This window comes from Emiliania huxleyi, assembly GCF_000372725.1.
Source record: "Emiliania huxleyi CCMP1516 chromosome Unknown EMIHUscaffold_119, whole genome shotgun sequence".
NCBI lineage: Eukaryota > Haptophyta > Isochrysidales > Noelaerhabdaceae > Emiliania > Emiliania huxleyi.
This window is the reverse complement of record NW_005201403.1, coordinates 358,625-386,279: the sequence shown is the minus strand read 5'-3', so window position 1 is coordinate 386,279 and position 27,655 is coordinate 358,625. Positions and strand designations below refer to the sequence as shown.

At 66.0% G+C, this 27,655-nt stretch overlaps 9 protein-coding genes across 9 annotated transcripts; 3 read left to right on the top strand and 6 right to left on the bottom strand.

The window, feature by feature from the left end:
- Positions 1–690: 690 nt before the first annotated feature.
- Positions 691–1,275, bottom strand: EMIHUDRAFT_109477 (hypothetical protein; the record flags this gene model as incomplete). Its single annotated transcript, XM_005790756.1, has 1 exon — positions 691–1,275. One exon carries the CDS (start codon positions 1,273–1,275, stop codon positions 691–693), a length of 585 nt encoding a protein of 194 aa, XP_005790813.1.
- Positions 1,276–4,324: 3,049 nt separating this feature from the next.
- EMIHUDRAFT_224818 (hypothetical protein) lies at positions 4,325–6,040 on the bottom strand (the record flags this gene model as incomplete). Its single annotated transcript, XM_005790755.1, has 4 exons — positions 4,325–4,588; positions 4,669–4,728; positions 4,922–5,032; positions 5,282–6,040. 4 exons carry the CDS (start codon positions 6,038–6,040, stop codon positions 4,325–4,327), a joined length of 1,194 nt encoding a protein of 397 aa, XP_005790812.1.
- A 262-nt stretch (positions 6,041–6,302) lies between these two features.
- On the bottom strand, positions 6,303–7,709 carry EMIHUDRAFT_224817 (hypothetical protein; the record flags this gene model as incomplete). Its single annotated transcript, XM_005790754.1, has 4 exons — positions 6,303–6,476; positions 6,566–6,625; positions 6,753–7,008; positions 7,093–7,709. The coding sequence occupies 4 exons, from the start codon at positions 7,707–7,709 to the stop codon at positions 6,303–6,305; spliced, it is 1,107 nt and encodes a 368-aa protein (XP_005790811.1).
- A 934-nt stretch (positions 7,710–8,643) lies between these two features.
- EMIHUDRAFT_440179 (putative urea transporter) lies at positions 8,644–12,351 on the bottom strand. Its single transcript, XM_005790753.1, has 9 exons — positions 12,310–12,351; positions 12,014–12,131; positions 11,662–11,916; positions 11,146–11,588; positions 10,419–11,001; positions 10,131–10,344; positions 9,823–10,017; positions 9,555–9,730; positions 8,644–9,387 (listed from the first exon to the last, which is right to left on the bottom strand). Exons 2-9 carry the CDS (start codon positions 12,116–12,118, stop codon positions 9,088–9,090), a joined length of 2,271 nt encoding a protein of 756 aa, XP_005790810.1. The 5' UTR covers positions 12,119–12,131; positions 12,310–12,351; the 3' UTR covers positions 8,644–9,087.
- Positions 12,352–13,081: 730 nt separating this feature from the next.
- EMIHUDRAFT_466897 (hypothetical protein) lies at positions 13,082–15,908 on the top strand (the record flags this gene model as incomplete). Its single annotated transcript, XM_005790752.1, has 12 exons — positions 13,082–13,561; positions 13,696–13,819; positions 13,994–14,055; positions 14,129–14,156; positions 14,231–14,324; positions 14,404–14,442; positions 14,514–14,551; positions 14,637–14,698; positions 14,767–14,871; positions 15,044–15,148; positions 15,220–15,386; positions 15,548–15,908. The coding sequence occupies 12 exons, from the start codon at positions 13,082–13,084 to the stop codon at positions 15,906–15,908; spliced, it is 1,665 nt and encodes a 554-aa protein (XP_005790809.1).
- Positions 15,909–17,730: 1,822 nt separating this feature from the next.
- On the top strand, positions 17,731–18,687 carry EMIHUDRAFT_109473 (hypothetical protein; the record flags this gene model as incomplete). Its single annotated transcript, XM_005790751.1, has 1 exon — positions 17,731–18,687. The coding sequence occupies one exon, from the start codon at positions 17,731–17,733 to the stop codon at positions 18,685–18,687; it is 957 nt and encodes a 318-aa protein (XP_005790808.1).
- A 956-nt stretch (positions 18,688–19,643) lies between these two features.
- Positions 19,644–20,036, bottom strand: EMIHUDRAFT_224810 (hypothetical protein; the record flags this gene model as incomplete). The annotated part of the gene is made up of 1 exon (XM_005790750.1): positions 19,644–20,036. One exon carries the CDS (start codon positions 20,034–20,036, stop codon positions 19,644–19,646), a length of 393 nt encoding a protein of 130 aa, XP_005790807.1.
- A 1,182-nt stretch (positions 20,037–21,218) lies between these two features.
- Positions 21,219–23,879, bottom strand: EMIHUDRAFT_361829 (hypothetical protein; the record flags this gene model as incomplete). Its single annotated transcript, XM_005790749.1, has 2 exons — positions 21,219–22,066; positions 23,719–23,879. A coding segment is annotated over one exon (395 nt), but the record flags the coding sequence as incomplete, so codon positions are not given.
- A 691-nt stretch (positions 23,880–24,570) lies between these two features.
- Positions 24,571–25,933, top strand: EMIHUDRAFT_224807 (hypothetical protein; the record flags this gene model as incomplete). The annotated part of the gene is made up of 5 exons (XM_005790748.1): positions 24,571–24,858; positions 24,958–25,055; positions 25,093–25,233; positions 25,598–25,730; positions 25,805–25,933. The coding sequence occupies 5 exons, from the start codon at positions 24,571–24,573 to the stop codon at positions 25,931–25,933; spliced, it is 789 nt and encodes a 262-aa protein (XP_005790805.1).
- Positions 25,934–27,655: the final 1,722 nt, after the last annotated feature.

The following is a 27,655-nucleotide window of genomic DNA, read 5'->3' as shown; positions in this document are numbered from 1 at the left end:
GCTACGAAAAGGAGTAGAAAAGAGAGATTAGAATAAAAAAATAGAAAAATAGAAGGCCTACCAGAAACAAGTATTGGAATTTGATCCAACCCACCCCTCCCCCTTCCCCGCCTCTCCGCGCCGCCGCCTGGCCCCTCGTCCCGCCGCCGCCGAAGGGGCGTGTCTCGGACGTGTCCTGGACGTGTCCTGGGCATGCCTCGCCCCTCGTCCCGCCGCAGCCCTGCACGAGGCTCTGGCCGCGGACCAGGCTCTGCCCCCGCTGCAAGCACGGCCCCGCGCCCGTGCGCCCGCCCGGCGCGGGCGCGGCGGCGGCGGCGGCGGCGGCGGCTTGCGGCTGCGAGGCGCCCGCCGCCGCCTGCCGCTCCTGCGGCCGCTCCTTGCTGCCGGCGCGGCGCAGCCGGGAGCGAGGGCTTGCCCCTCGCCCGTCGCTGCTCCCTCCGCCGTGCTGCAAGCCGCCCTCGCTACCGGCAGCGAGGGCGAGCCCTGATGCCTGCCCTGGCGCCTGCCCTGGTGCGCCGGACGAGCTGCTCGTTGAAGCGGCGGCGGCGGCAACCGAACCAGCCCGCGGCGCGACCGGGCTCTGCGCGGCCGCGCCTCCTCCGCCTCTGCGCGACCCTCTCCCTGGCCCTCGCCCTGGCGCCTCTACGCAACCCTCGCCCAGGGCGGAGCCGTCCGGAGGCGCGCCCGAGATCAGCCGGGCGGCCTGCGGCGAGGAGGAGAGGGGGGAGCGGGAGCCGCGTCAGAGACCGTGCGACGCGGGCGGCGGCCGGGTGCGTGACACTGCGCCGGCGCCTCCTCTTCGGGTGCGTCTGCAGCGACTGCCACCCTCCGCGCGCGCAGCACGTCGGCCCACACGTCGAGCGCGGCCGAGTCCGCGGCGCGGCCGTCGTCGAGCCACTCGACTACCAGCGTGCGGCAGTCCTTGATGCCCAGGCCCTCGGAGAAGCTGACCGCCGCGTGCACGCCCAACCCGAGCGCCTCGTCGGTCGGCGCGTCGCCCTCGAAGGCCCACCTCACCACGAGCGAGGAGCCGGCGGGGACGAGCTGGAGGAGGCGCGCGATCCTCGCGATCATACCCCGCGCATCCACCCCCGCCGACGACGCAGCCTCGGCCGGCCACTCGCTCGCCGGCTGCCACGCTGCAGCGCTGGCCTCGCCGCACGCAAAGGCGACGCGCCAGTCGTCTGCCGAGCGCGCGCCGGCCAATCCGCGGACAGCCTCGCTCACCGCGGGCGCGCGGCGTGGGCCGGCGATGAAGAGGGTGTGCTGCGGCATTGAGCAAACTGGAGCTCGGCTCAGGGTTGCGCAGCTAGTGTCTCTCCGTAGGACCGAGTGACTTCGAGAAGTCACTCTTCCAAGCGTTCACACGAGGCATCGCGACCGTTTCTTGCGCCGATCTTTGATCAAAATCAAGGCTAACCAGCCTAGAGATGACCCCTAGACACTCACCCACCTTGCCGACAGCCCTGCGTCCGTCTGAAGCACCTCAAGTACGCCGGTGAGACGCCCGAAACGGGGTGACTTCTAAAAGTCACTCCGCATGTGGGCCGCCCTCGCGGTCGTCTGACGCGCCCTCCGGCCGCCGCACACTCGCCACTCACCCCGTCTCACCTCTAGATGATGCGGCGGCGCGCACGGGGCACTGCGGCTGCCGGCGCCGCGGCGGCCGGCGCCGCCGCTGCCGGCGCAGGCGCAGGCTCAGGTCGCCGGTACGGCGATGGACGATCGCCGCGTCGCGGCGGGGGGGCGCTGCTGTGCCCGATGCGACGGCTCCTCTTCGAGCAGGTGCTTGGCAAAGCCGGTGAGGGTCGCCAGCTTTTGTCCCGACAGGGCTGCAGATCGCGTAGCCAACCTGGCTCGGGTCCGGGAAGCACTGTGTGCAGTGGTAGGACCGCATGTACCCGCACTGATGCTTCTTGCTTGAACACGAGCACAATCAACACGAGCACAGACGCCGTGTCGCCTAGGGCTGTCCGCCTCAAACGTCGCACGGCGCCTCGAATTCGCGCAGACCAATGTAGTCGATGCCGGAGCGTGCGCATTGGTATTGAGAGTCTGAGGTAGGCGGCGGCGCGCAGTAAGCGCAGTAACGCATGCATTCGATTTGGATACCGGCGCTTGCGTGGGAGCGCAGACAGCGTCGGCCGCGGTGTGCCAGCGAATGTGGTGGTCCTCTTGTCCACTGCGTCCGAGCCGAACCAGCTGTCCACACGAGAAGCGGCGGCGCGTGGAAGAGCCACGACGAGGTCGCTTGCCTCGACCAGTCAGCCTCCGGCACAGCATTGGGTGCCTGCATGTCGCCGGGATTGCGTCGCTTGTGTCATCGCGTAGCGGTGCGGAGGCAGCGCCGTATATCGCCTCTTGCCCGCGGGGACGAGCGCTCCAGCGTACACAGCAATCGTCTCGAGGAAGGAGAAAACAATTTCATTGCAAGTGCTCCAAGTGAACGCCGCCAAGCTGCTCTAAGAGCCTCTCCCGTCGCGGCCCGACTGGGGCCGAGTCCGCGGGGGCTCGCACGGTGCACGGGCCGGCCGCTAGAGCACGTACTGTGCGCGCGGGGGCGAGTGACTTCGAGAAGTCACTAAGTGACTTCTTGAAGTCACTCCTACAGATAGACACTAGGGACGGGAGCGAGTTTCGAGCGGCACTGGCGCTAAAATGAAGAATTCAACTGGCATGTGCCTTCGGACATGCCAGAAAAGAGGCGCGCGAGGCAAGGAGGAGACGCGGGGAACTGAGAGACTGGGACGACTGGAAACAAGAAGACAGTGAGCCACCACAGGCGTCGTTGGCGCACATACTGAGCGGCAGCTGCGCTGGAAATAAGGAAGAGGCGCGTCACTTCATGCGGAAGCTCGACAAACACACAGCGAGGGCGACAGCAAGAGTTGAACGGGAGGCGCCGGACTCAAAAGACACCGCCACATTCCTGAGACGAGCGAGGGCAGCCTCCTTAATATGAGCGTCATCTTGTAGTGAACAGGCCGACTTCCTCTGGGCCGGCGCGGGGGCCCCAGAGGGTGTCCATGCGGGGGGGAGATGGGGTCCCACGGCCCGCCGCAGGCGCCGATTTTTTCGGGATTTTTTCTTTTTTCGCGATTTTTTCGCGATTTTTTACTTGTTTTCATGGGAATTCGGCGGCCATGCTATCACGCCTTGCGACAGCCTGTCGGCGCAGCTGACCGTGCCATGATGCACAATTGATCACCTGCATAGCTCGCGGCCTTAGTATCAAGCATTCAGTGACGACCTGATCGTACGGCCAGTAGGAAGGTGTCCTTCCATCGTGTGCACGCTTCTGGCGCAATGCGCGTCACCTCGGATTGGCTGCTGGCACTCTCGAGGCTATGCCTACACAGCCTCGCGCGCATGGGCAGTCAAGAGGGACCACGCACCTTCTCAGGACAGCGCCGGTGCCTCTCTCTTGGACCGGCAAACTTGGTGGTCTCGTGTCACCAATGTGGGACCAGTGCGGCATCGCGCCATCGACAGCTCTGAACTGCGCCTCACCACTGACCGGGAAGGCCGCCAAGTGGGCCAGCACAGGTCGCACATTGTGGCAGCAGTCAGCAGTGCATGGCTGATGGCTAGAGCAGCAGCGTCAGGGTCGCAGGGTCGGATCGTGTCAAGCCTCTCGCCCGGCCGGCCGCGTGCAGACGTCGGCCTGTCTGCTGTCTGGAGTGATCTGTCGGCGGTCAGTACGACCGATCAGGTTGGAGTTTTCTGATGATTGGAGGGTCTATCTGTATGTACTCCTCGAGATCTCTCCAAATCTGCCCTCTGATCAACCGTGATCATTCGGGAAGTCGGTGCTCTGAGAGACTCTGAGAGCCGGAGCCCCGTTTCCGCACTGCGGCGCGGCGCACGGTGCCTCCGGGGGGCCCCGCGCCGGCCCAGAGCCGACTTCGCGGTTTGAGCGCCCAGCGCAGACCGACCGACCACAGGGGGGGTCCGGTCGGCGGCCGCGGAAGACCGCAGACCGGAGGGGCGGTCCGGTCGGTCGGAGCGCAGACCGAGGGGGGGGTCGGTCGGGTTGGCTCGAGGGTCACACCGCACATGCTCGCCGCAGCTGTGAATAAATTAGTGTCTCTATTAGTATCTCTAACTGAGTTGCAGTATCTCTAACTGAGTTGCTCATGGAGGGGCGTCCAGCACCCGGATCGATTGCCATTCGCAGGCCATTCGCACAGTCGCTTGAGGAAGCGACTCGGAAGCCGATGAGCCCGGTGACGGCGGCGGCGATGTGTCGATCAAGTCTCTCTGGCGCTTCAGAGCACTGGGCACGGACGGGAGTAGGAGCCACCGCCATCGCACCCAAGCTCTGCTACTTCTCCGCTCCTTCGTCGCTCGTATACCCCCGCGCGCGCCCGTGCACGCTCTCGTCCGCAATCCAGCGGTGTCGGCACGCCTCGAAGACGGAGGCGCGCTCGGCCGCCCCGCGGGACAGGGCGCCGAGCACCTCCCGCGCCTCGGGGCTCACCTCGCTCAGCTCGCGCACCACGCGCCTCGCCGGCGGCCGCCTGCCGACCAGGGCGGCCGCACAGCCGCAGCCCGCCATGCCCTGCGCCTCGAGCGCCTCCATGATGGTCTGGTTGGGCGGCGCGCCTACCAGCGGGGGCGCGGCGCAGCTCCGGCTCCCTTGATCTCCGGTCCGCCTCGCCTCCCCACCGCGCCTGTGAGCATGTAGCGCAGCAGCCGCGAGAGGGAGAAGGTGTCGAGCTGGAGCGCCTACAGCCCGCACGGTGCGGGTCCCGCCTCGCGCCAGGGCAGCTGGGCCAGGCGGGGAGGGAAACGGCCCACCTCATCGAGATATGAGGGAGATATGGGGGAGATATGATCTCGGCCTGTGCCTCCTCGCGTGTAGGACGAGATATGAGGGAGATATGGGGGAGATATGATCTCGGGGAGGGAGACGGCCCACCTCGTCGAGGCTCATGACGAGCCGCCCGTCCGCGCCGACGCCGCCGCCCAGGCCCGCCGCCTGCAGCCGCGGCTCCGCCCAGTGGCGCGTCCCGAGCGGCGTCATCCTCACCTCGCCGACGGTGCGGTGCCCCGTCGGGCTGCTCGGCGCGCTCCTCGGCAAGTAGGTTGTGCGCCGCCACGCGGCCGAGTGCGTGCTGCCTAATCTCGGGCAATCTCGGGTAATCTCGGGGAATCTCGGGGAATCTCCCCGCCACGCGGCCGAGTGCGTGCTGCCTAATCTCGGGCAATCTCGGGTAATCTCGGGTAATCTCGGGGAATCTCCCCGCCACGCGGCCGAGTGCGTGCTGCCGTCAAACACGAGCGAGCCGTCCATCTCGAGCTCCACCGTCGTCTCGCCGCCGTGCGTGGATCCGCACTCGGATCCGCCGTGCTTCGAGCCGCCATAGTTGGAGCCGCCGTGCTTCGAGCCGCCGTAGTTGGAGCCGCCGTGCTTTGACCCGGAATCGATTCCGTGCACGGAGCGGTCGCCGCGCCGCTTGCCCCACCTCCTCGCCCTGGGGGAGGCCACCGCGACATCGATCACGCGAGCGAAGCCAAAGTCGAGCAGTTTTGTGATGCAGCGCGAGAGCGACGAGCTGCGGTCGTCGGGCAGTGCAGCTTTGAGCGCTACGTTGGCCGGCTTGACGTCGCGATGGACGATGCGCCGCTCGCGGAGGTGGCAGAGTGCGGCGCAGACCTGCGAAAAGATCCGCTTCGCCTCATCCTCAAGGAGCGCACCACGCAGGTCGAGCAGCCGCTGCAGGTCCGGACCCGCGCAAAACTCGAGGAGCAGGCAAAGGTTGGGCCCGTCCTCGCAGACAGAGAGAAGCCGCAGGATGTGAGGGTGCGAGCACCGCCGAAGCATCTCCACCTCACACATGACGTCCCGTGCAGATGAAGGCTTGCCTTGCGGTATCACCTTGACGGCGCACCGCTGCACCGCGCCGCAACTCGCTGCCGCGTCCGGCCGCCGCGAGGCGAGCCGGACCTCGCCGCAAGCGCCTCGTCCGAGGAGCGGTCCAATCTCATAGTCCTCCAGCCTCGGCGATGGAGGAACTGAAGCTTGAGAAGCGGCCATCTTGGAGTGCAGTTAGAGCTCTATCAAATCGCCAATCAGCTTCTCTCATCGTGCCGTGCTCCGACCTCTCGCGTTTAGAGCTGCGTTCTGGGGGCTTGCCCGCGGTGCCCCTTGCCGCTTGGGTTGTCTCTAGTGTCTGTTTTCCGCCTCTTTTACGGCGCCTTTCTTTCTTTTTATGTTTTCGTGAACGTAGTTGTGCCCCCCCCTACGAGCTACGTCGCACGAGTGCAACCGGGTAGCGGGGGGGCCAAAAGCAATCAAGCTATACCGCCCCCCGCCCCTCTCCTGCTGCTGTAGTGGATTCGAGCTGCCGCTTGTCCCTCGCCGACCGCGCGCGCGTCGAATTCGACTTTGCCATCGCCTCGGGCGAGTGCAGCAGCTCCGCCGCGTCGCGCGACGCACGCACTTTGCGGCGCGCCCGCTCGAGCATGTCTGCCTCGAACATGGAAAGCGCCGCGCGTCGCTTGAGAGAGAGAGCGCGTGACCTGAGTGGGAACCTCCGCTGGCGCGGCCGCAACGCCGCACGACACCGCGAAGCTCGTGGGAGCGAAGGGCGCGGGCGAGGGCGATCCCGTCGAGGAGGGCCTGTTCGCACAAGGGAGGGGTGCATCGACGCCGTTCGATGTCGGCGACGCCCGGCACGTGGGGCCTGGTTAGCCCCTTGCCCCTTGAACGGCGACATCGGGTGCGCTGCGTCTCCGAGTAGGGTGACCTGGCAGCGGAGCGTCGAGGGACCGGGGATGAGGGTGAGACCGCCACCGCCGCCCGCGACCGGCGCGCGCACCCGTGTCTCCGTGGCAAGCGTCGGTGGCGGCACCTCGCCACCCGCCTCACCACCCAGCCCTCCGAGCGCCTCGCCGGCAGAGGTGGGCTGTCGGAGGGCGGCGGGGCAAGGCCGGTCGTAGGCTGGATAGCCGGTGATGTCCGCGGCCGCGGTGTCTTGCAGCAGCTGCGGGATCGGCTCGTGCCTACGGAGAGGCCCCTGGGAGGCTCGTTGAAGGGCGCAGGGAGTGCCGCGCGGGTGCAGACTCGGCTCGTGCCAGCTTCCGCACCGGCGTAGGGCGAGGGCGCGGAGCGATGCGCCGTCTAGGGTCTGAATCGCCCGCGCCTCCGCCTCGCCCAGTCGGAAGGAGAGCTGCCACATCGCAACGCCGGCCTCGAACGGCATCACGTACAGGCGCGTGTCGCCGTCGAGGGTCTGAAAGACTCGCTCGCTCGCCGCAGCGTGAGACGTGCGCGAGCGCCCGAGCACAACGACGACGCCGAGGTACTCGAGCGGTGACGCGCCGAGCAGCTGCTCGCGCACTCGCGACCGGATCCCGTCGGCGCCGACGAGGAGCGCGGCGCGCTCGGGTGGCGAGCCGTCCTCAAAGTGCAGGATGACGCCCGAGTCGCCGGCGTCAAAGCGAGCGATTGCCTTGCCCCACCGCACCGTCCCCGGCAGGAGCGGGTCGAGAAGCGCCGCCCGCAGAGCCTGCCGCGGGATGTGGGCGTTGCGCCGCTGAGCCTTCCCTCTCCCGTTGCCCATCCGCTCGCGCGTGCTCTCGTGCACGCCCCGCCCATACTCCCCGAGGAGCGTTCCGTCCGGTAGGAAGGAGGAGTGGGCATACGAGAAGACGCCCTCATTGGGCAGGCCGAGTTGCGCCAGCGCAGTCGCCCCCTGCTGCATCGTGAGGCCGTAACCCTGCGCGCGCTGGTCAAAGTTTGAGTCGCGCTCATACACGACCGCGCTGCTGCAGCGCCAGCGCCGCTGCGGCGCCGCCGATGCCGCCGCCAGCAATGGCTACGGTGCCGACAAACGCACGGTCCCGGGGCCCCGGTTCATGTCGCGGCGGAGGCAGCATTCCATCGACGAGCCCGATGCCGCCGCAGTTCGCGCACGGCCGGCGGATCACGGCCGCGGCGCCACCTGAGCGCCGCTTTCCCCGCGTGTACAGCCCGCCCTCGCCGTGGCACCGCGAGCACGCGCGCAACCTGCCGGGAGGCGGCGCCGCACCCGATGCGAACGCAGCGCGGACGATTGGCTGTTCTTCACCTTCCTACCTAACCTAACCTAACCTAGCCCCTGTCAGTGTGCCTGTGGTACCGTGGGTGGTTGCTGGGGGGGGGCGAGGGAGGGGGGACGTGGCCTGAGTGGCGTAGTGCCGTACGCTCACTCGGGATGTGTGGCAGCCCAGCTGGCTGAGTGTCTTGTGAGTTTGTGTGTCTGTGTGTCGCTCATAGCGTGCCGTCCTACCTACCTGTGGTAGTGAGAGACTGCCAGCGAGAAAGCTGGAGGCAGGTCGCTCGACTGAGATGAGACCCCAGTGGAGTTAGGAGTCCACCGACGACCGAGCACCGCGCTGCGAGCCTGTCGCTGTCCGTCTTGCCAGGAGCAGGTACCAGGTAGGTGCAGGAGTGAGGAGAGCCCCCTGAGCCCACAGCCCTGAGCCTGACCCGCTATGGCTACTGTATGTGCCTGTGAGCGCCTGTCCCTGTGCCCCTGATCGTCCTTCCAAAAAGCAAAATGAAAATCCTGCTCGTGCAGGTGGGGACCCTGTGCCTGTCCTCCTCCTATCCCGGTGCATCCCTCGTTTGGGGATTGGGGTTTCTGTTTTCTTTTTGGGTCGCTTTTTATTTCGGTCGCGACTATTATATTTCCCCCGCTCAGAGGTTGCGCCTGCGGCGCGCAGACGCCAGACAGCGGACACCCCCACCTCCGCACTGACACGTGACAGTCCAGTCCCGGTGCGGGTGCGCCACGCCCTTGACCCCGGCTTCCCGCGACAGGCAAGCCCCGAGCAACTACTCAGTCCACAAGTGTACACACGAGCCTCCGCGCCTCCCTCCCCCTCATGGCATGTGCACGCCCCGCGCTCTCCTGTCACTCCGGCCAGAGGCCAGCGCGCCTCGCACACCCACGTGCCGCCTCTACTCGAGCCCTCGAGGAGGCGGCTTGTGGGTGCGCGCGCTTGCCCTCGCGCCGCCATTCTCGCCGGGGTCGTCGGGCGCGGGGGAACGGAGGGTAGGGGGAAGTGGGGGGAGGCTCTCGAGCCGCCGGGCGCGGCTCAAGCCTGCTCCTTCGTCGCCGGCGTGGCCTTCTTGCACGTCAGCACGTTGGAGATCGAGCCCCACGACTCGTAGATGGGAAGCACGACAATGAAGCCCGAGGCGATGTAGCCCCAGCAGAAGGCGACCGAGGCCCAGAGCGTGTAGTTGGCCTTGTCGAAGACGCCCCACGCGATGACGGCGAGCGGCCAGACGAAGATGAGGAAGACCGAGTAGCCGACGCCATACTTGAAGACGTACTTTGCGGCCGGGTCGAGGTACTCGGAGGTCATCTCGTACTCGGGGACGTCGTCCGCCTCCTGCGGAGGGGAAGGCGCGGCGGGAGGAGGGGTGTCGTGTGAGGGGGGGCCCTACTGAGGGGCCTCTGCCACGTTCTGCCCGGGGCGGGGCGGGGATGAATGGGCGCCGCGCGGGAGGCGAAGTTTTGGGGAGGCGGGAAGGGGGGGGGGGGAGGGTGCGGTTTCGCCTGCTCGACGCGCTTGATGCCCTCGCGCATTTTCTCCCACTCGAAGGGCTGCTCCGTGCCCATCTTGTACTCGATGCTCGCGACGAGGAAGGCGATGATGCCCGAGACGCAGAGCGCGACGACGGAGCCGGCGGTCTGCGCGTTGATGTTGCCGAGGGTGTCGACGTTGAGCTTGCCTGCGGACGACGCACAGAGGGGAGTGAGCTCGACAAGCTGGCGGCGTGGCGGCGTGGCGGCCGCGTGGCGGTGGGGAGTGGTCGCGTCGCACCCGTATCGCAGTCCACTCCCTCTGCGAGGTCGTCGGGGTCGTCGCCGTTGGTGCAGCGCGAGGCGGCGACCGACATCCACGAGACGAGGGCGAGGATCATGCCGCCCCACGCGCCCGCGATGGCGCCGTTCTTGGTCATGTAGCGCGTGCAGATGCAGCACGAGACGGGGATGACGGCGGAGCCGATCATGGTGCCTGAGCGCGTGTCCGTGCGGCACAGCCCGGGTGAGCGACGGGTGAGCGGGCGAGAGGGCGCGGGATGCAGGGTGGGCTGTCTGACTGGATAGCGGTGGGGGCGGCGGGGTTGCCCATAAAGTTGTAGACCCAGCCGAGGCCGACGCCCACGCCGTAGAGGAAGTAGCCGAAGAGGCCGCAGACGATGCCGTAGCCGACGACGACAAGGCGCGACACCTTGAGCAGCTGGGCGCCGGTGCACTCGGGGTTGATGTACTTGCGGTAGATGTCGTACGCGAAGAGGGAGGCGACGGCGATGCACTCGGCGGAGCCGGTCGAGGTGATGGCCTGCGCGGCGAGGGGGGGCGGTGTGGGGAAGGGCGAAGGGGGAAGGGGGGACGTGGATGGGTCGAAGCGCGCGCCATGAAGAGCATGATGATGATCATGATGCCGCCGCCCTGGCCGAGCAGGACGATGGCGGCGGCGGGCGGCGCGAGGCCGTCGGCGGCCTCGTCGGCGGGCATCTTGACGTTGAGCGCGAGCGACGAGAGGCCGAGCGCGGTGGCGAGCGACATGGGGATGGTGAACCAGACGAGGCCTCCGAGCAGGTAGCCACGGTGCGCAGACGAGGGGCGCGCGGCGATGGCGGACTGCCAGTAGGACTGGTCGACGAAGACGGTGCCGAAGTTGCCGACGATGTTGACGACGCCGAAGCTGAGGCCGTCCTCGGAGAGCATGGTGAGGTACGAGCCGCCGCGGTTGCCGTTGACGGGGCCGTGGTGGTAGTCCTTCTCGGTGTACGTGAGTTTCTCAAAGTTGCCCGGTCCCGGATCGTCCGCGGTCGGCACGTAGGCGCCATCTGGGAACGTCATCCCCGCGGTCTTGGCAGGGAGGTAGTTGAGGAAGCGGAGCCGCTCCCACAGCAGCGCCGCCGAGCCGAGCGCGTTGCACTGCTTCTCCGTTGCGGACGTGCACTCGATGTCGCCCGGCACGGCGTAGACGTACCTGCGGGTGGGGATGGCGAGGGGGTTGGGCGTGGGCGGCGCCGGGGCGGGGCGGGGCGGCTGGGGGAGGGGGGAATTCGGGCGGGGAGTGGTGGTGGTGGTGTGTGGTGGTGGTGTGTGTGTGTGGGGGGGGGGGGTGGCGCACGTGATGAAGACGACGAGGCAGATCATGATGACCGAGGTGTGGATGTAGGAGGCGAGGAAGGTGGCCTTGAGGCCGCCGAACCACGTGTAGAGGATCACGCCGACGGGAATGAGGAAGTTGGCCGCGACGATGTGCATGCCCGAGGCGGCGTTGACGACGGCGGCGCCGCCCTGGAGCAGCATGCCCGTGACGATGAGGTTGGTGCAGATGGCAAAGAAGAGGAAGGTCAGGTGTGCCAGCTTGCCCCAGCGCACGTCGATCATCTCCAGGAAGGTGTGCATGTTGGGCGCCTTCTTCTTGATCTCGATGGCGAGGATCCCGAAGAGGAGGATCTGCACGGTGGCGCCCGCCGCGTACCAGAAGGGGCCGGAGAGGCCGTACTTGGAGGCGACGTTCGACGACTGGAGGAGGGTGGCGGCCCACGTCCACTGGGAGACGATGACCTGAGGGAAGGGGGTAGGGGACGTCAGCCCGACCGCTCGTGCCCTAAAGGGTGGTGGGGTTGGGGTGGCGCACCGCGGCGGTCAGACCGGTCTTGATATTACGACCGGCCGTGTTGAAGTGCTCGGACGAGATGACGAGGCCGCCGTAGATCTGCTCGAGCTTGACCATGATGGTGGTGACGATGGAGAAGAAGACGCCGAAGCCGAGCACGAGCACGTACCCCGCCCACTCGTCCATGATGGCGCCCTCGCCGAAGTCGCCCGCGATCTTGCGCCACGGGACCGGGTTGTTCCACGCGATGGAGCAGACGTCGAGGTCGGTGATGCCCTGAGGGGGACGGAGCGGCGAGATCGGGTGGCTGCGGCGAGGGCGATTCGGCCCGGCGAGCGTGGGGAGGGTCTGGTAGAGTCGCAATCGCTCGCACCAGGGCGGTGCCGGCTTTGCACCACTCCTCGCACTGGGAGTACGGGACGTTGGGGAGTCCGACGTATCCTTCCGCGCCGTTCGCAAGGCGTTCGTTGCACGCCATTCGACGCACGAGTCTGCAGCAGGGCAAATGTAGGCGTGAGTTGAGCGTCGCCTCCGCATCGTCTCTAGGAAAACGATGCGCGGCGAGAGAGTGGGGTCAAGTAACACCGACGCGAGGTGAGGAGGGTGAGTGCTGGTGGATGTGGATGGTTGGCTGGCTACGCGGAGGACGCGACACAGCAAAGGCGACGCCTGTTAGGTGGTGACAATCAAAGGTGAGTCTTCGAGAGGCACCGAATGACGAGACTTCTCAATGAATGTAGGCCCCCCCCCTCGGCCAAAACGCCGTTTTTCAGAAGAATTCTTCACGCGCAAAGGCCGCCGCCCGCAGAGAGACGTTGGTGTCCAGTCCGAGCCTGGCTGTTCTTCACCTTTCTACCTACCTACCTAGAGAGAGGGAAGCAGCAGCAGCTGCTGCCTCCTCTTCGTCGGAGCTGTAGGCCCCGCCGCCGCGCGCGGCGCCGAGGCCGCGCCCGCCAGCGGCGGCCGCGCCGCCCGCCTGCGCGCCAGCCGCAGGCCCAGGCGGGCCGGCGACGGAGAGCGCGGCAAAGGCAGCTGCGAGAGCTGCTGTTGCGGCCTCTGCGCTGCGCAGCGTCTCGTCGGGCAGCACGCGCTCGCACAGCGCGAGCGCGGCGGGCGAGAAGCCGAGGGCCGTCGCGCTCGTGCCGCCCTGGATCGCGACGAGCAGCTCCGCCACATTGCCCACGCCCTGCTGTAGCAGCTTCTTCTGCAACAGCTTCTTGTTGTGCGCAGAAACGTGGGCGCACGGCCGGAATTCACGTAAACGCACAACCCCGGGCCCCGAAATAGTGACATGCAACACGGGGTCCCAGGAAGGCGAGCAAAAACCTTGACAGAATTCACCTCAGCAAAATCCTTTTTTGGTACAGTTGTACGGACAACAACGCCTTGTGCCGGTCCACGCCATCGAAATAGAGCCCACGTGCTCTCACGACAACGCCAAATGGCGACTCCTCGCGACATGGAAGGGGTGACGAGCACTCAGTGGAGCGCGATGCCGCTTGCCGAGCGGCTCGACCGCTGCGCCATCGACATCATGCTCCACGGACTCAGGCGTCCGGCAGTCGTCTACATTTGGCACTTCACCCTCCTCCTGATTAACTACGGCTGCTTTGCGCTGACTCTGCTCGCAGTGGGCCCGAGCACGCACAAACAGCCACTGTTGCACGGCTTTGTAAAGCTGATCGTCTGGCAGCACTTTGCCGAGTCGCTCGGCTGCCGCCAAGGTCCAATTTACGGGCATCTCGGACCGCCATGCAATCTGATGTACCGGCTCAGCCTCGGCACCGTCAAGCTGGCTAAGGTGGCCGTCCTCGGTACGCGGCGCACGGCTGTCGACCTGCTCTCGCACCTCCTGTTCTACGTGGGCATCTTTGCCTTTCTCGCCTCTCGCGAGTACCGCACCGAGGCCCTCCGGCTAGCGGTAGTAGTCAGAGCTGCACAGAAGCAAGCAGCACCCCTCCCACCAGGCCCTCTGGCTCATCTGCGGCTGCGACGCGTTCCGGCTAGCGGTAGTAGTCAGAGCTGCACAGAAGCAAGCAGCACCCCTCCCGCCAGGCCCTCTGGCTCATCTGCGGCTGCGACGCGTTCCACTTCCTTTCCGACTCGACCCAGTTCTACGCCGCAAACGGCCACACATACTACTCCGTGCTGCTGTCTGCATGCTTTCCCGCCGAGCGAGGCGCGCCCGCGCACCCGCACTCGCACCCGGGCCTTGCACTCCAGACGCCGAGTCGCCTCGTCGGGCTGCCGGGCCGAGACCTCAACAGCGAGAGAGAGCACGCCTGACCTGGGCCTGGCGTGACCTGGGCTGGCATGACCTGGGCTGGCGTGACCTGGGCTGGCGTGACCTTAGGCCGCCTCGCGGGCATGCAGACCGCGCTGCTGCTGCAGTGGTTCTTCTCTGGCGTGGGCAAGGCGTGGGCCACGGACAAACCCACTCCTGTGCTCGAGGAGACCTGTGCACCACCCGTACCTTGCCTCGCCTCAGATCGGGCCCTGGTTCGAGTACGTCAACGGCCGCCCCTCCCTGCGGCGGTCGATGCCTTTCGCGAGAGTCGCAGAGAGTCTCCGAGAGCTGAGCAGAGAGTAGGCCCCTTCATGCTGCAGTCGATGCTCCTCGCGCCCGCGCGGCGCTGGCTCGCCGGCTTGCTCGTCCGCTCTCCTTTCCACCTCTCCCCGACCAGGTTAGGGCTGGCCGTCGTGCACGTAATCTCGGGTGATCTCGGGTGATCTCGGGCAATCTCGGGTAATCTCCCCGACCAGGTTCGGGCAGGCCGTGGCGCACGCTGCAGCGGCCGTCGAGCGCGTGGAGCAGGGCCGGGGTCTGGCCAAAATGGACGCTTCTCTGAGCGGTCTCTGCCCGCTTCTCGTAGGTACTTGGCTCCGCTCGCGCTGCTGCTGCCCTCGGACGGCAAAGATGATCCGAGATGCGCCGAGATGCGCCGAGATGCGCCGAGATGCGAGATGAGCCGCGAGATATGATGAGCCGCGAGTAGGTGCGGTCGCCTTCGGGATGGCTTCTCTCGGCGCGATGCACGCCTACATCCTGGCGATGCCGGCGCCGCTCGATGCGTCTACTCTCCTCGCACCCTGCGTCGGCCTCTGCACGCCTCCCTCTGCGATAAGGCGCCGTTCGACGTGTACTCTTGGAACCTCTGCTTCGGCTTGTGCGTGCCGCTCCTCTTCTGGCGCATCGAGACCCTCGGCTTCGACTGGGCGGGCCTCTCGCAGGCGACCGCTTGAGGAGCCACGCTTGATTACCCGAGATCACCCGAGGTTACTCGCAGGCGACCGCTTGAGGAGCCACGCTTTGAGGGAGCCACAGTCAAAGAGTCCCACTTTTGAGTGGGCCTCCCGCCGCTGTATGTGTGTGGGCAGACGCTCACATCCTCTTCACCCCCAGGCGAGCCCGCTGCTACTCGTGTACCTGGGCGCCGAGTGCCTCACCTGCGCCGCGGGCAATGTGCTGCCCGACCGACTCGGCTACTACATCTCCCACCGCTACTGGGCGCGCAGCGGGTGCAGGGAGAATGCACGAGTCTCGTGCTCATGGCGATGAGAGCGGTGGGGGACCTGCAGGCGGGCAACTGGTGCATGATGCTCTTCTACATCCGCGACACGGACGCTGCCCGAGCCAAGCTCGACGCCGTCAAGGCCTTTAGCCCAAACCCGCTGCGGCCGCCCAAGCTCGGGCTCGACCCGTTCCTGATGGACGTGGCCCTGCACAAGTCGCTCGCATACCTGTGGCGCGGTAGCCTAGATGCTGCCCACGGACCGCCTCGTACTCCAGCAGGTCTTGAGAGGACACGTGTTCGGCCGGAGTCAGCTGTCTTCGGCGGTGCTGCAGCCCCTCCCCACCCCTCCCCACCCCTCCTCCGCCCCTTCCTCCTCCGCCCCCGTGCTGCAGGCTCGGCAACCTCAACACTAAGTGCCTCGTGCCGCTCATCGAGGAGGCGTGCGCCGCGGCGGGAGGCGCGCCCTCGGACTTCAAGGCCGTCCCCAGCCTGCCCCTCTACTTTGCGGGCGAGTTTCGCGACTTTCTCTTCGGCGTCGAGCTGATGGGGGAGATGCAGGCGGTCGCGGGCTTCGATGCGGGGGAGTGCTTTGCCGTCAAGATGAGCGCCTTCTCCATGCTGGGCGAGGGCAACCGCTCGGAGGTGCACGACCTCAAGAAGGGCCGCGTGCGCTCGTACGCAACCTCACGGGCGGGGCTGCGCGCAATGGACGCCCTCCCCTCGAGCGCACCCACCTTCAAAAAGGCGGTGTGACGCGAGGCTGCGAAAGACTAGGGCCGTGGTGTGGCGCGACTGGCGCGCTTCGTCCGAGTATTGTATAGCCTGCCCCTCGTAGCAAATTTTGTGTACTTGCACTATCTTGTACAGGGCGCCGTTCGCTCGCGCATTCGCCCTGTGTACGTCAGCGCGAGGGCTCCACAACAGTACTAACGTGTGTAAACGCTGCTGCTGGCGCCGGGGCCTGCACTTACCTCGATAAGGCACCCGCAAAATATTGAATATATTGCTCCAATAGTTAGAGATGCGATCAATATCAATGTATAGAGGAGAGGCTGGGCCTGGGCTGGTCAGGACTCTGGGGGGAGGCGGGGGCCCCCGGAGGCACCGTGCGCCGCGCCGCAGTGCGGAAACGGGGCTCCGGCGCTCAGAGTCGCTCAGAGCACCGACTTCCCGAATGATTACGGTTGATTAGAGGGCAGATTTGGAGAGATCTCGAGGAGTACATACAGATAGACCCTCTAAACCATCAGAAAACTCCGACCTGATCGGTCGTACTGACCGCCGACAGATCACTGCAGACATCCTTGAACTCGCGATTTTTTCGATTTCAGCCCACATCTAAGCAATGTCTGGGACAAATCAGCGATCAATATGTCAATATATTGTCAATAGTTAGAGGGGATGCTGTCAATAATCAATATCAATAGTTACAGGGGACGTCCAGGGGTCATTGGATGCCCAGGCCAGAGTGTTCAAGATACGTCCAGGGGTCATTGGATGCAACTTTCTTCTCAATAACGCCATAGGAGTATTTACAAAATGAACTCGGGCGTCAAGGATTTCCTGCAGACGCAGCTGGACAAGTACCGCATGTTTTACCCGTCGCAGAAGGGGCTGCTCGAGCAAGCGCTTTTGTTTCTCCATAAGTTGGAGCAGCTCGCCGCCGTCGCCGGACGGCACGCCGCCACCACACTTGGATTTTAAGGAGAGGGGTGTGGTGCGCTAGCCGTCGCCCACCCTTGGGCGTCTGCTTCTTCCTATCTCTCTTCGCAATCACCTCGCGGTCGTCCCACTCTCGTCGTTATCTCTCCTGTCGCTTCATCCTCTGTCGCGTCGCTCTCCTCTGCCTCGTTCTGCGACGCCGTCGCCGCCTGCCGATCCCTTGCTCTCGCTTCTTCTCTCGCCTTTCGTCGCAACTCTGCCCTCCTCGCGGCATATTTCGGCCCCTCGAGTTTATCGAGCTCTCCTCGCGCAAGGACGACTCTTCTGACGCCCACTCACTGCGATCATTTGCCGCCAAGTCATGTCGTTGCTCAGGTCCACTCTCTCTTCGAACACTTGTACCTCCACAGATGACGCTGGCGCTGGGGTCCCCTTCGGGTGCATCGTGACAGCTGACGACGGGATTACCACTGGTGTTTCGTCTTCACATCCAGGGCCGGTAACCATTTTTCCTCTTCGGTCGTCCCTCTCGCGACGGCCGATGGAGACTGGCCAGCGCTGTCGGCGGGCGAGTTTGCGGCGCACGCGCTGCGCGTAGGCGGCGCGTGGGCGGGCGGCCCGCCCGGCCGTCGGTGAGCACCGGACGCGAGGGTCGGTCGGCTCTTAACTAGCTGTATATAGTCGCGATCTGCCGGCGTGCGTATGAGCTCACTAGCTAGAGCTCACACTAGAGGCCGTCATCGCATTCGCCTTCCTGGGACCCAGCGCTGACTTCTGACTGTCGTTGCTGTCTCTCCCCCTTCTCGACTGTCTGTGCTTGTGCGTCTTGGGTCCGGAGTTGTGCGTTTATGTGAACAGCAGGTGACACTGACCGGGGACGCCACCGTTGACGCGGTTGACGCGCCGGATCGACATGCTGCTGCTGCTGGCCTGCACGCCCGCCGCCGGGGCCAAGGGTGGCGCCACCCGCTTCCCTGGCAAAACCACCTCCTGGCGGCATGCAGACGCGGCGGCGAGGATGTGGGCCGAGTCGGGAGACCATCGTTTCAGCTTTTCTGAGCTGGGCGACTCGCTGCCCAGCGGAGCGGCGCAGTGCGCCACGCTCCAGGACAGCATTGACTGCCACTGGCGGAGCGGCCGGTGCAGCGCCAACCGCGAGGTGGTCGCCGGAGCCTGCGTCGCCTCTGGTTGCGGCCTCTTGTCGTGCAGTTGCGAGGCTGCAGACCGGACGGAGCTCCTGCCGTGGGTCATCCTCAACGTGTCCGCCGCAGCCTCCGTAGCGGAGGTGCGGGCGGCTTATTCCGCCGCAGTCAAGGCGCTGGCGCCGACCCTGAATCTGGGCTGCCTCGAGGCGGCGCGGCTCGCATCTCTCGCGGCGCGGCGGGCCCGGGACACGATGCTCGTGCTGATGCCGTACCTGGAGCATACGCCGCATGGGGTGCAGCCCGCCATTTCAAGCCGGCGAGACTACTCCACCGCCATCGGGGGCGAGCCGACCCCGCTCGCGAGGCACGCCTGGCGCGCAACTCAGCGGCTCGCGTCGGGCACAGTGGCCGCCAGCCGGGAGATGTGGCGGGAGATCTCGGCGGCGTGGAGGGCGGCGCGGCGGCACGCGGGGCCGTGGCGCACGTGGTTCTGGCAGGGCGCGAAGCGTCTCGCCAGGTCGAGCGCAGCGCAGATGATCTGCGCGTTGCTGCTCCTCGTGCCCGTGCAGGTGTCGCCCCGCCCCAGCCTCCGCCGCCACCGCACCTTCCCTGACATGTTTTGCATGGCTAAGCCGTGGCCGCTCACGAGCTGGCGGTCCGCTTCACTTGATGTGTCGCCTCCGCGGACGCAGGTCTATGTCCTCGGATGGGCCGCGGGTGCGTGAAGGGCGGTGATTCGATGTCTCTCAAGGGGAGGCGGCGCGAAAGAGGCGGGGCGAGCGCTCTGGGGGACGTGCAACCGACAGAGGAACGGAGGTCCGCTCGGGACCGTTGTGCAGCACACCCCACGCGTGCGATAGGCAGACGAAGTAGAGGAGCGGCACACGCACAGTAAGAGGGGCGGAGAGCTAGCTCGACGCGTTAGGGGAGCCCGTGTACGGTACGAGGGAGCCGGGACCGCAGCGCTTCCCCCAGTGAGCGTGAGCAGTGTTTGTGCGCATGCGCGGTCTCTGCGGCGCAGGGCCGAGCAGCCACACCCGGCGCGAGCGCCTGCTGTCGGCGGGTGCAGCCGGTTGGCAGGTGGGCAGCGCCGGGCGGGGCGGCGCGGAGCTTCTTGCTCTCGAGGCGTGGACGTGCGACCGGCCGTTTTATTGTTACAGTGCGCGCCAGGCCCGTGCCTAGTGCTGTATACCGCAAAATTCTTTGTGCTGGGTGCTCGCCCTGCCCTGCGGCCCTCCCCTGCCTGCCCAGTGTCGTGCGAGCACTTGGTGACTTGGAGTACTTGGAGTTTTGGAAAGAAAGACAAACCAAGTGCGAAAACAGCGAAGTGGCAGGGCCGGTGGGGGACCACCGTGATCTTCGACAGGGAGGGCCACGCCTCCCCGAGCCTGAAGAGGAGCCGGCGGAGGGGGGGGGGGCGAGCCGAGGACGATAGAGAGGCCGCGGGTGCGGGCGCGACTCGTCGACCAGGGAGAGCGGGGCTCATTAGTCGATTCCGAAATGCAAAAGACAGAACAGGTCATGACACCTGGTTTGGACCGCGATCCAATTGCGCCAAGGCGGCGCCACCGATCGCGACGCCGGCTGTGCCAGCACCCACCACCGCCAGCAGCCCGTGCAACCGTCAGGGACGTGAGTTGAGATTAATTGGGCTTACCGCCCTCTTCAGGGGTCGAATCATCTAAAGTCCCTTGCCAAGCTGTTTGTCCTTCCAAGCGGCAATGATAGGTTTGATCTTGTCCGATACTTTATCGTCGGCCCGGACCGCTGCAACGGCCCTGTCGAACGCGTCCAAGTCGCTTGCTTTCGCGGCGTCGAACATCTTGTGTTTAATTGCCGATTCAATCAAGGTGTAGCATTCGGCGGGTGGCGCCGCAGTTTTCTTCATCTCCTCTACGAGTTTTGCCGCTTCCTGCATCACGTAGTCCCTGAGTTTCCCGGCTTCATACTCCGCAAAGGCTTTTTCGGCCCACGACTCCCATGCCTCGGGTCCCAGTCCATGCGCCTTCGCCACCTCTGTCAGAACGGTGCCCAGCATCCCCCAGGCATAGGCTTGTTTTTCCTCGGAAGACATGGGGGCAGGGGCAGCTGCTGCGGGGGCAGGGGCAGGGGCAGAGGCAGGGGGACGAAACGGCGGCGGGGCCGCGGCCGAAGAAGGCTAGGAGGGAGGGGGAGCCGGGCCCCGCATCCGTTGCCCAACCAGCGGAAAGCGAGTGGGGGGGAGGACCGAGAGGATAGGGCCCCCCCTCCGGACCGAGGGTGGGGAGGCCGAACGGAGAAGCCCAGAGGGGAGACGTCGAGTGGGGAGGTACGTCGTTCGTGTGCTGTACGTCGTGTGCATGTCTGTCTGGTGTTTACTAGCTCCGTCCGAGTAGAGGGGGCGCTCCGCTGCTAGGGGAAACCCGGAGCGCGGACTAACCCTCGGAGACCCGTGTTTACTTTACGGCCCTTTCCCTGCGAACGCGCACCCCCAGGGCTAGGGCTCTCTTGCCCGCAACCCGATGCCAATCATCCGGCCCGCTGGGTGGGCTTCTTAGCTCCCCGGCCCTGGATGTGCGGTTAATGACTGCACTCCAAGTGCTCCAAACCAGGCGCGCCAAGGGCGTGCTAATCTCTCAGCCTCTCAGGCATCGAAAATTCTTGGTTCGTCCCGGTGTATTCCTTTTTGCGTGGGCGGCACTCATGACGGGGTAGGTAGGGTAGGTCTGGGCCCTCCCGTCGGGCTTTCCCTCTCTTCACGCGGAATTTTCACAGCAGAAAAAGAAAATTTCCGGCCAAATCACGATGTCAAACGTCCCCAAATGGGTGGTCTGATGCTTGTAGGGCCTGAGAGTGGCCTGCCATGTCACAGGTGACAGGAAGGACTGTGGTTGCAGGAGAGTACCACCACCCATCACTTTAAGTTGGTATCCCCACCTTCACCCAGCCTCTGATTTCTTTTTTAGTTCCCATAAGTAGGGTAGGTAGGTAGGTAGGAGGTAGGGGCACCGCAGGGACCGGCCAGGTTTTTGCAGGTTGAAGTGCCCCCCGCCCTACAACTGTAGCAAAAAGTTCCCTTGCTCCAAGCGCTTGCGCTTCGGCGGTAGTGATCTAATCACCCGAATACCACGTTCGGATCGCTCCTCATCGCAAACCCTGTCAGCAGTTCACCTACGGGTATGTTCGTAAGAGCTACATAGCTATATAAAATCCCTATATTGAAAGTAGCAACCGGGTCTGTCCAACCACTCTGCGAATGGGATTTTCTGCCCTGCCGCCTGTCGCGGCCCCGCCTGCCTCCCGGGGCCCGCCCGGCCGTGCCATCCGCCGCCGGACCGCCCGGCGGGTCCAACCCGAAGCGGGCGACCGGCCGTTCGCACCGCTCGGCCGGCGGGGCGAGCCCCGCGGCCCTCGATCGCTCGCCCCGGGACGTGGCCCGACCGGCCCACGCGCACGTCCTGGCCTCTACCGCCGCTTTCGGCGGCGCAATTTGCGCCTTCATCGCTCTCTGGATCCTCCTGGCACCCATCGGACTCTTCCCGACGGTCGGCGGCACCCACTCCGTGCACTTTGAGTCAGACTCGCTCTTCGGCAGGCACGCTCTTCGGCAAAAAGTCGCCGCCGGCCGTTCACGCCGAGCCAGCCAGTTGCCGGCTCGCACGGCAGCCTCTTCCTCTCGACCAGCCTCAACTTCGACACGGTCATCATTTTGTCGCTGCGTGCTCGTGGCGAGCCGGGCGGCGGTCAAAGTTTGCCCAGACGAGCGCCAGGCGATAGCAAGGTCTCTGTTCGCCCTGTGCATGTCAGGCCAGGCTGCAGCGGGGCACTACCATCGTGCTACGCTGTTGCAGCCTGACCTTTCCCACTGTGCACAGCCGCCAGAGCACCACCACCGCCCGGCATCGTGTCACGGCGAGCTCCTTCTGCACCCGTTCGCGAGGCTCTCGCGCTGGCACACTTCGGCCTTCCGCTGCTCGCGTTCGGCGAGCTCTTCTCCGCACTCCTGCCACGGTGCCGTCGCCACACACCTTCTGGCCGGCCTGAGCCATGCGGACTCGACCTCTCTCCCTCTCTGGAGCACGCCACGGGCCGCGACGGCTGCTGGCAGCCGGCCGGCGTGAGGAGGCAGTTTGCCGGCACAGTCGAGCTGGAGTATCCGCTTCTTGATGCTTCTGCGGTCAAGCTCGACCTTATGTGACATGATATGCCACCGCCCGGCATCGTGTCACGGCGAGCTCCTTCTGCACCCGTTCGCGAGGCTCTTGCGCTGGCACACTTCGGCCTTCCGCTGCTCGCGTTCGGCGAGATCTTCTCCGCACTCCTGCCACGGTGATGTCGCCACACACCTTCTGGCCGGCCTGAGCCATGCGGACTCGACCTCTCTCCCTCTCTGGTGCACGCCACGGGCCGCGACGGCTGCTGGCAGCCGGCCGGCGTGAGGAGGCAGTTTGCCGGCACAGTCGAGTTGGAGTATCCGCTTCTTGATGCTTCTGCGGTCAAGCTCGACCTTATGTGACATGATATGCCACAATAATGCATGCTCTCACCCCTCTAAGTGTCGAAGTTTACCGGTGACTCTCCGGTGGCCCGATAGTACCGTGTGCCTTTCTTCAAACGAACGCGCTTCGAGGTTCGACAATCGCTAAGCTGCTTATGGCGGGGCACCGCTGCGACTCCCTTGGGGATGCCTGAGGCCACCCCAAGCACTCCCTAAGCCTTACGTGGACGATTTCAACCCTACTCTGTGTTTGTTCGTCTTACGCACATTAGCAACTTTGTGCTCATGTCAACGCCACGCCAGCGCTAGCCCATTCAACCCCGCCCCATTGGGGGCGGGGCCCGTCAAGGGCCTCACTCTAGTCCCTATCATTGAAAGTAGCAACCGGGTCGCGCCACACGCTCTCCGAATGGGATTTTCTGCCCTGCCCCTGTCGCAGCCCCGGCTGCCTCCCGGAGGCCCGCCCGGCCATGCAATCCGCCGCCGGACCACCCGGCGGGTCCAACCCGAAGCGGGCGACCGGCCGTTCGCACCGCTCGGCCGACGGGGCGAGCCCCGCGGCCCTCGATCGCTCGCCCCGGGACGTGGCCCGACCGGCCCACGCGCACGGCCTGGCCTCTACCGCCACTTTCGGCGGCGCAATTTGCGCCTTCATCGCTCTCTGGATCGTCCTGGCACCCATCGGACTCCTCCCGACGGTCGGCGGCGCCCACTCCGTGCACTTTGAGTCAGACTCGCTCTTCGGCAGGCACGCTCTTCGGCAAAAAGTCGCCGCCGGCTGTCCACGCCGAGCCAGCCAGTTGCCGGCTCGCATGGCAGCCTCTTTCTCTCGACCAGCCTCAACTTCGACACGGTCATCATTTTGTCGCTGCGTGCTCGTGGCGAGCTGTGGCGGCGGTCGAAGTTGGCCCAGACGAGCGCCAGGCGATAGTACCGTCTCTGTTCGCCCTGTGCATGTCAGGCCAGGCTGCAGCGGGGCACGACCATCGTGCTGCCCTGTTGCAGCCTGACGTTTCCCACTGTGCACAGCCGCCAGAGCACCACCACCGCCCGGCATCGTGTCACGGCGAGCTTTTTCTGCACCCGTTCGCGAGGCTCTCGCGCTGGCACACTTCGGCCTTCCGCTGCTCGCGTTCGGCGAGCTCTTCTCCGCACTCCTGCCACGGTGCCGTCGCCACACACCTTCTGGCCGGCCTGAGCCACGCGGACTCGACCTCTCTCCCTCTCGGGTGCACGCCACGGGCCGCGACGGCTGCTGGCAGCCAGCCGGCGTGAGGAGGCAGCGTTGCCGGCACAGTCGAGCTGGAGTATCCGCTTCTTGATGCTTCTGCGGTCAAGCTTGACCTTATGTGACATGATATGCCACAATACTGTATGCTCTCACCCCTCAAAGTGTCGAATTTTTGTTTAGTACTGGTGACCCGACACCGGTGGCCCGATAGGCGATAGTACCGTGTGCCTTTCTTCAAACGAACGCACTTCGAGGTTCGACAATCGCTAAGATGCTTATGGGGCACCGCTGCGACTCCCTTGGAGATGCCTGAGGCCACCCCAACCAGTCCCCAAGGCCAAGCCTTACGTGGACGAATTCAACCCTACTTTTTGTTCGTCTACCCACATTAGCAACTTCGTGCTCATGTCAACGCCACGCCAGCGCCAGCCCATTCAACCCCGCCCCCATTGGGGGCGGGGCCCTTCAAGGGCTTAACTCTAGCTATGCTCTCACCCCTCAAAGTGTCGAATTTTCGTTTCCCGGTGACCCGACGCCCGTGGCCCGATAGGCGATAGTACCGTGTGCCTTTCTTCAAACGAACGCGCTTCGAGGTTCGACAATCGCTAAAAGCTGCTTTTGGGGCACCGCTGCGACTCCCTTGGGGATGCCTGAGGCCACCCCAAGCACTCCCCAAGCCTTACGTGGACGAATTCAACCCTACCTACTTTTTGTTCGTCTACGCACATTAGCAACTTCGTGCTCATGTCAACGCCACGCCAGCGCTACAGGCTAGCCTGTAGCCCATTCAACCCCGCCCCATTGGGGGCGGGGCCCGTCGAGGGCCTCACTCTAGTACATCGAAAAAGAATACACCTGAGCTGTCCTGCCACGCCGACGTGCCCGAGAGGAGACTGCGCAATGCCAACGCCATCCGACGCAACGGTCGACCCTTCGGTCCCCACGGAGGACCCCGCCTGGCGCGAGCTGCTAGCGGAGCCGGCCGAGCGCTTCGAGCGCCGCATCGGGAAGGCGAAGCGGCTCATCTACCCACGCCGCACCGCCGAGGACTGGCGCAAGGCCTCGTTCGCCTCCGACACGGCGCTCGCCGCGCAGCTCGAGGCGATCCCGGACAACGGGCCGCGCATCGACACGCGCGAGGTCAGCCGCGAGGAGTTCGTGCGCGACTGGGAGCAGCCGCGGCGGCCGGTGGTGATCCGCGGCGCGACCGAAAGCTGGGCGGCGGGCGCGGCGGGCGACAGGCAGGGCCGCGGCGGGGCGTGGTCGCTGGGCGAGCTGCTGCGGCAGTATGGCGGCGAGCGCTTCAAGGTCGGAGAGGACGACGACTCGTACGCGGTGTGGCTCAAGCTCAAGCGCCGCCCCGCGCCGCGCCTCTCGCCGGGTCGGTCTGCGGGCGAGGCGATGAGGTGGTGTCGAGAGTAGGTACTACCTGCGCTACCTCGCGACGAGCCGCGATGACTCTCCCCTCTACGTCTTCGACTCCTCCTTTGCCGAGCGGAGCGGCACCTCACGGCTCGGTCGCGACTACGCGCCGCCGCACTACTTTGCAGACGACCTCTTCCGGTACGCGCCGCAGAGAGGCAGCGGAGAGGCAGCGGAGAGGCAGCCGAGAGGCAGCGGAGAGGCAGCGGAGAGGCAGCCGAGAGGCAGCCGAGAGGCAGCGGAGAGGCAGCGGAGAGGCAGCCGAGAGGCAGCGGAGAGGCAGCGGAGAGGCAGCGGAGAGGCAGCCGAGAGGCAGCGGAGAGGCAGCGGAGAGGCAGCGGAGATATAGCCGCCGCAGTGCTCCTGCGGCGACCTGCTCCGGTGTATCGCGGGCGAGAAGCGCCCCTCCATGTGCGGAAGACTGCGGCCGGCATGAGCCAGAGCCGGGGGGCTGCATTGGCAGGGCTGCGGGCGAGAGAGAGGAGGCGAGAGGAGCCGAGATTAGGTACGCGGGCGAGAGGCGGCGGCCTCCGTATCGCTGGTTTGTGCTCGGCCCGGCTCGCTCCGGCTCGTACGTCCACATCGACCCGCTCGGCACGTCGGCGTGGAACGCTCTGCTGCAGGGCCGCAAGCTTTGGGTCCTCTCCTGCCGCTCCACCGCGCCGCTCCGGACCCGCTTCCTGTCTCGTGAGCCGGCGGCTTTCTTTTCCAGGCGCTCCTCCCGCCCCACGTGCCGAAGGAGGTCGTCCAGCCGACGCCGAAGCTGCACGGAGGCGGGGAGGCGGTCGCGTGTGCGGGCGAGGGGCTGGGAGTTGACGAGGGAGTGGCCGTCGGAGACTGAACATTAGGCAGGGAGGCGGTTGCGTGGTGGGCGAATGTCTACCCGAAGCTCGCCGCCGCGACCGACCCAGACCACCGCCCACTCACCCTCGTGCAGACCGCGGGCGAGAGAGGTAGCCGAGAGGCAGCCGAGAGGCAGCCGAGAGGGACCGGGGCCCCTCACTTTCGCGCACCACTGTGTGCGGGCGGTGGTACACACGGGACTGGAAGGAGCCCCTCCCCCCCCGAGGAGCCCTCGGCGTGCGTGCCGGGGGGGGGGGAGAGACGGAGAGACGGGGAGAGAGACGGGGAGAGAGACGGGGAGAGACGGGGAGAGATTGAGAGAGACGGGGAGAGACGGGGAGAGACGTGCCTGCAGAGACGGTGTACGTGCCGGGTCCTCTCGGGTCCTCTCGGGTCCTCTCGGGTACTCTAGGGTACTCTCGGGTACTCTCGGGTACTCTCGGGTACTCTCCTGCAGGCGAGACGGTGTATGTGCCGGGCGGCTGGTGGCACTGCGTGCTCAACCTCGACGTGACGCCGCCGCAACTCACGCAGAGCCTGGTCCCTCGCGAGCGAGCGAAGCACCCGCCGCCAATGATCGACAGGTGACCGTCGCCGTCACGCAGAACTTGTGCCCTCGCTCCTCCTTCGACTCTGTCTGGCGGCGCGTCGTCAAGTCGCGACCGAAGATGTCCAAGCGCCTCGCGGAGAGGCGCGCCGTGGAGGAGCCGTATCCTCGGGTCCTCTCGGGTCCCCTCGGGTCCCCTCGGGTCACCTCTGGTCACCTCGGGTCCTCTCGGGTCCTCTCCTGCAGGCTCGCCGTGGACGAGCCGCTCCTCCACCAGCGCACAGTCGAGCTCGCCAAGCTGCCGCCCGAGGAGAAGGGCGGCGACTCCTCCTCCTCCTCCTCCTCCTCCTCCTCCTCGTCGTCGGACTCCGACTCAGACTCGGGGCGGAGGAGCCGCCCTCGCAGAGACCGGCGATCACGCTCGCGCTCACGGCAGGACCGCCGCCGCGCGCCGGCGAGCCACCGCCGCAGCCGCTCGCCAGTCGCGGGGGCTGTAGATGCGGGGATCGGGCCAGCGCTCGAGAGGTCACGTGCTCGGCTGTATCGCACTGTCTCCGCAGCTCCGGTAACACACGCGAGGCTCGCTGAGTGCACGGCCAGACACTCGCATTCACACCACTCGCATTCACACCACTCGCATTCACACCACTCGCATTCACACCACTCGTATTCACACCACTCGTATTCACACCACTCGTATTCACACCACTCGTATTCACACCCCGAGTCTGGCCTGCTCACAACGCAGGCCGGCCGCCGCAGCCGCTCGCCGTCGCGGCCTCCACGCCGCCGCCAGGACGACGACGACGAGGCGGCAGGTAGAGAGACGGAGAGATGGGTCCGCAGAGGCGGGTCGACGGGCGGTAGTGGGGGGGGGGGTGGATGCGGCGAGGAGCCGAGTCGAGCGACCGAGGCTTGCCGGTTGGTGTGAGAGGGCGGGAGGGGGCATCGGCCGCGGGCGCGCTGTTGGTGGACTGGCGTGAGATGTAGCTGAGATTCGCCGAGATCTACCCGAGATCTACCCGAGATCTACCCGAGATCTACCCGTGCTTTAGGCGGACTGGCGCGAGAAGCGCCGCCGCCGGCTCGACGCCGCTGCGGACGCGGGCAAGGGCGCGTCGGGCAGCCGAGCCGCGTGCTGAGAGGGGTGTCCTTCCACCTTTTTCGGCGCGT

What these genes read in the sequence shown, in the direction of transcription:
- EMIHUDRAFT_440179 (XM_005790753.1), bottom strand. Translation starts at nt 12,118, where the DNA reads ATGGCGTGCAACGAACGCCTTGCGAACGGCGCGGAAGGATACGTCGGA. An exon ending in TGCCTCGTCGTCTTCATCAC is followed by an intron (nt 11,002 to 11,145) that starts GTGCGCCACCCC and finishes CCCCACCCGCAG; the next exon opens with GTACGTCTACGCCGTGCCGG. An exon ending in TCATCATCATGCTCTTCATG is followed by an intron (nt 10,345 to 10,418) that starts GCGCGCGCTTCG and finishes CTCGCCGCGCAG; the next exon opens with GCCATCACCTCGACCGGCTC.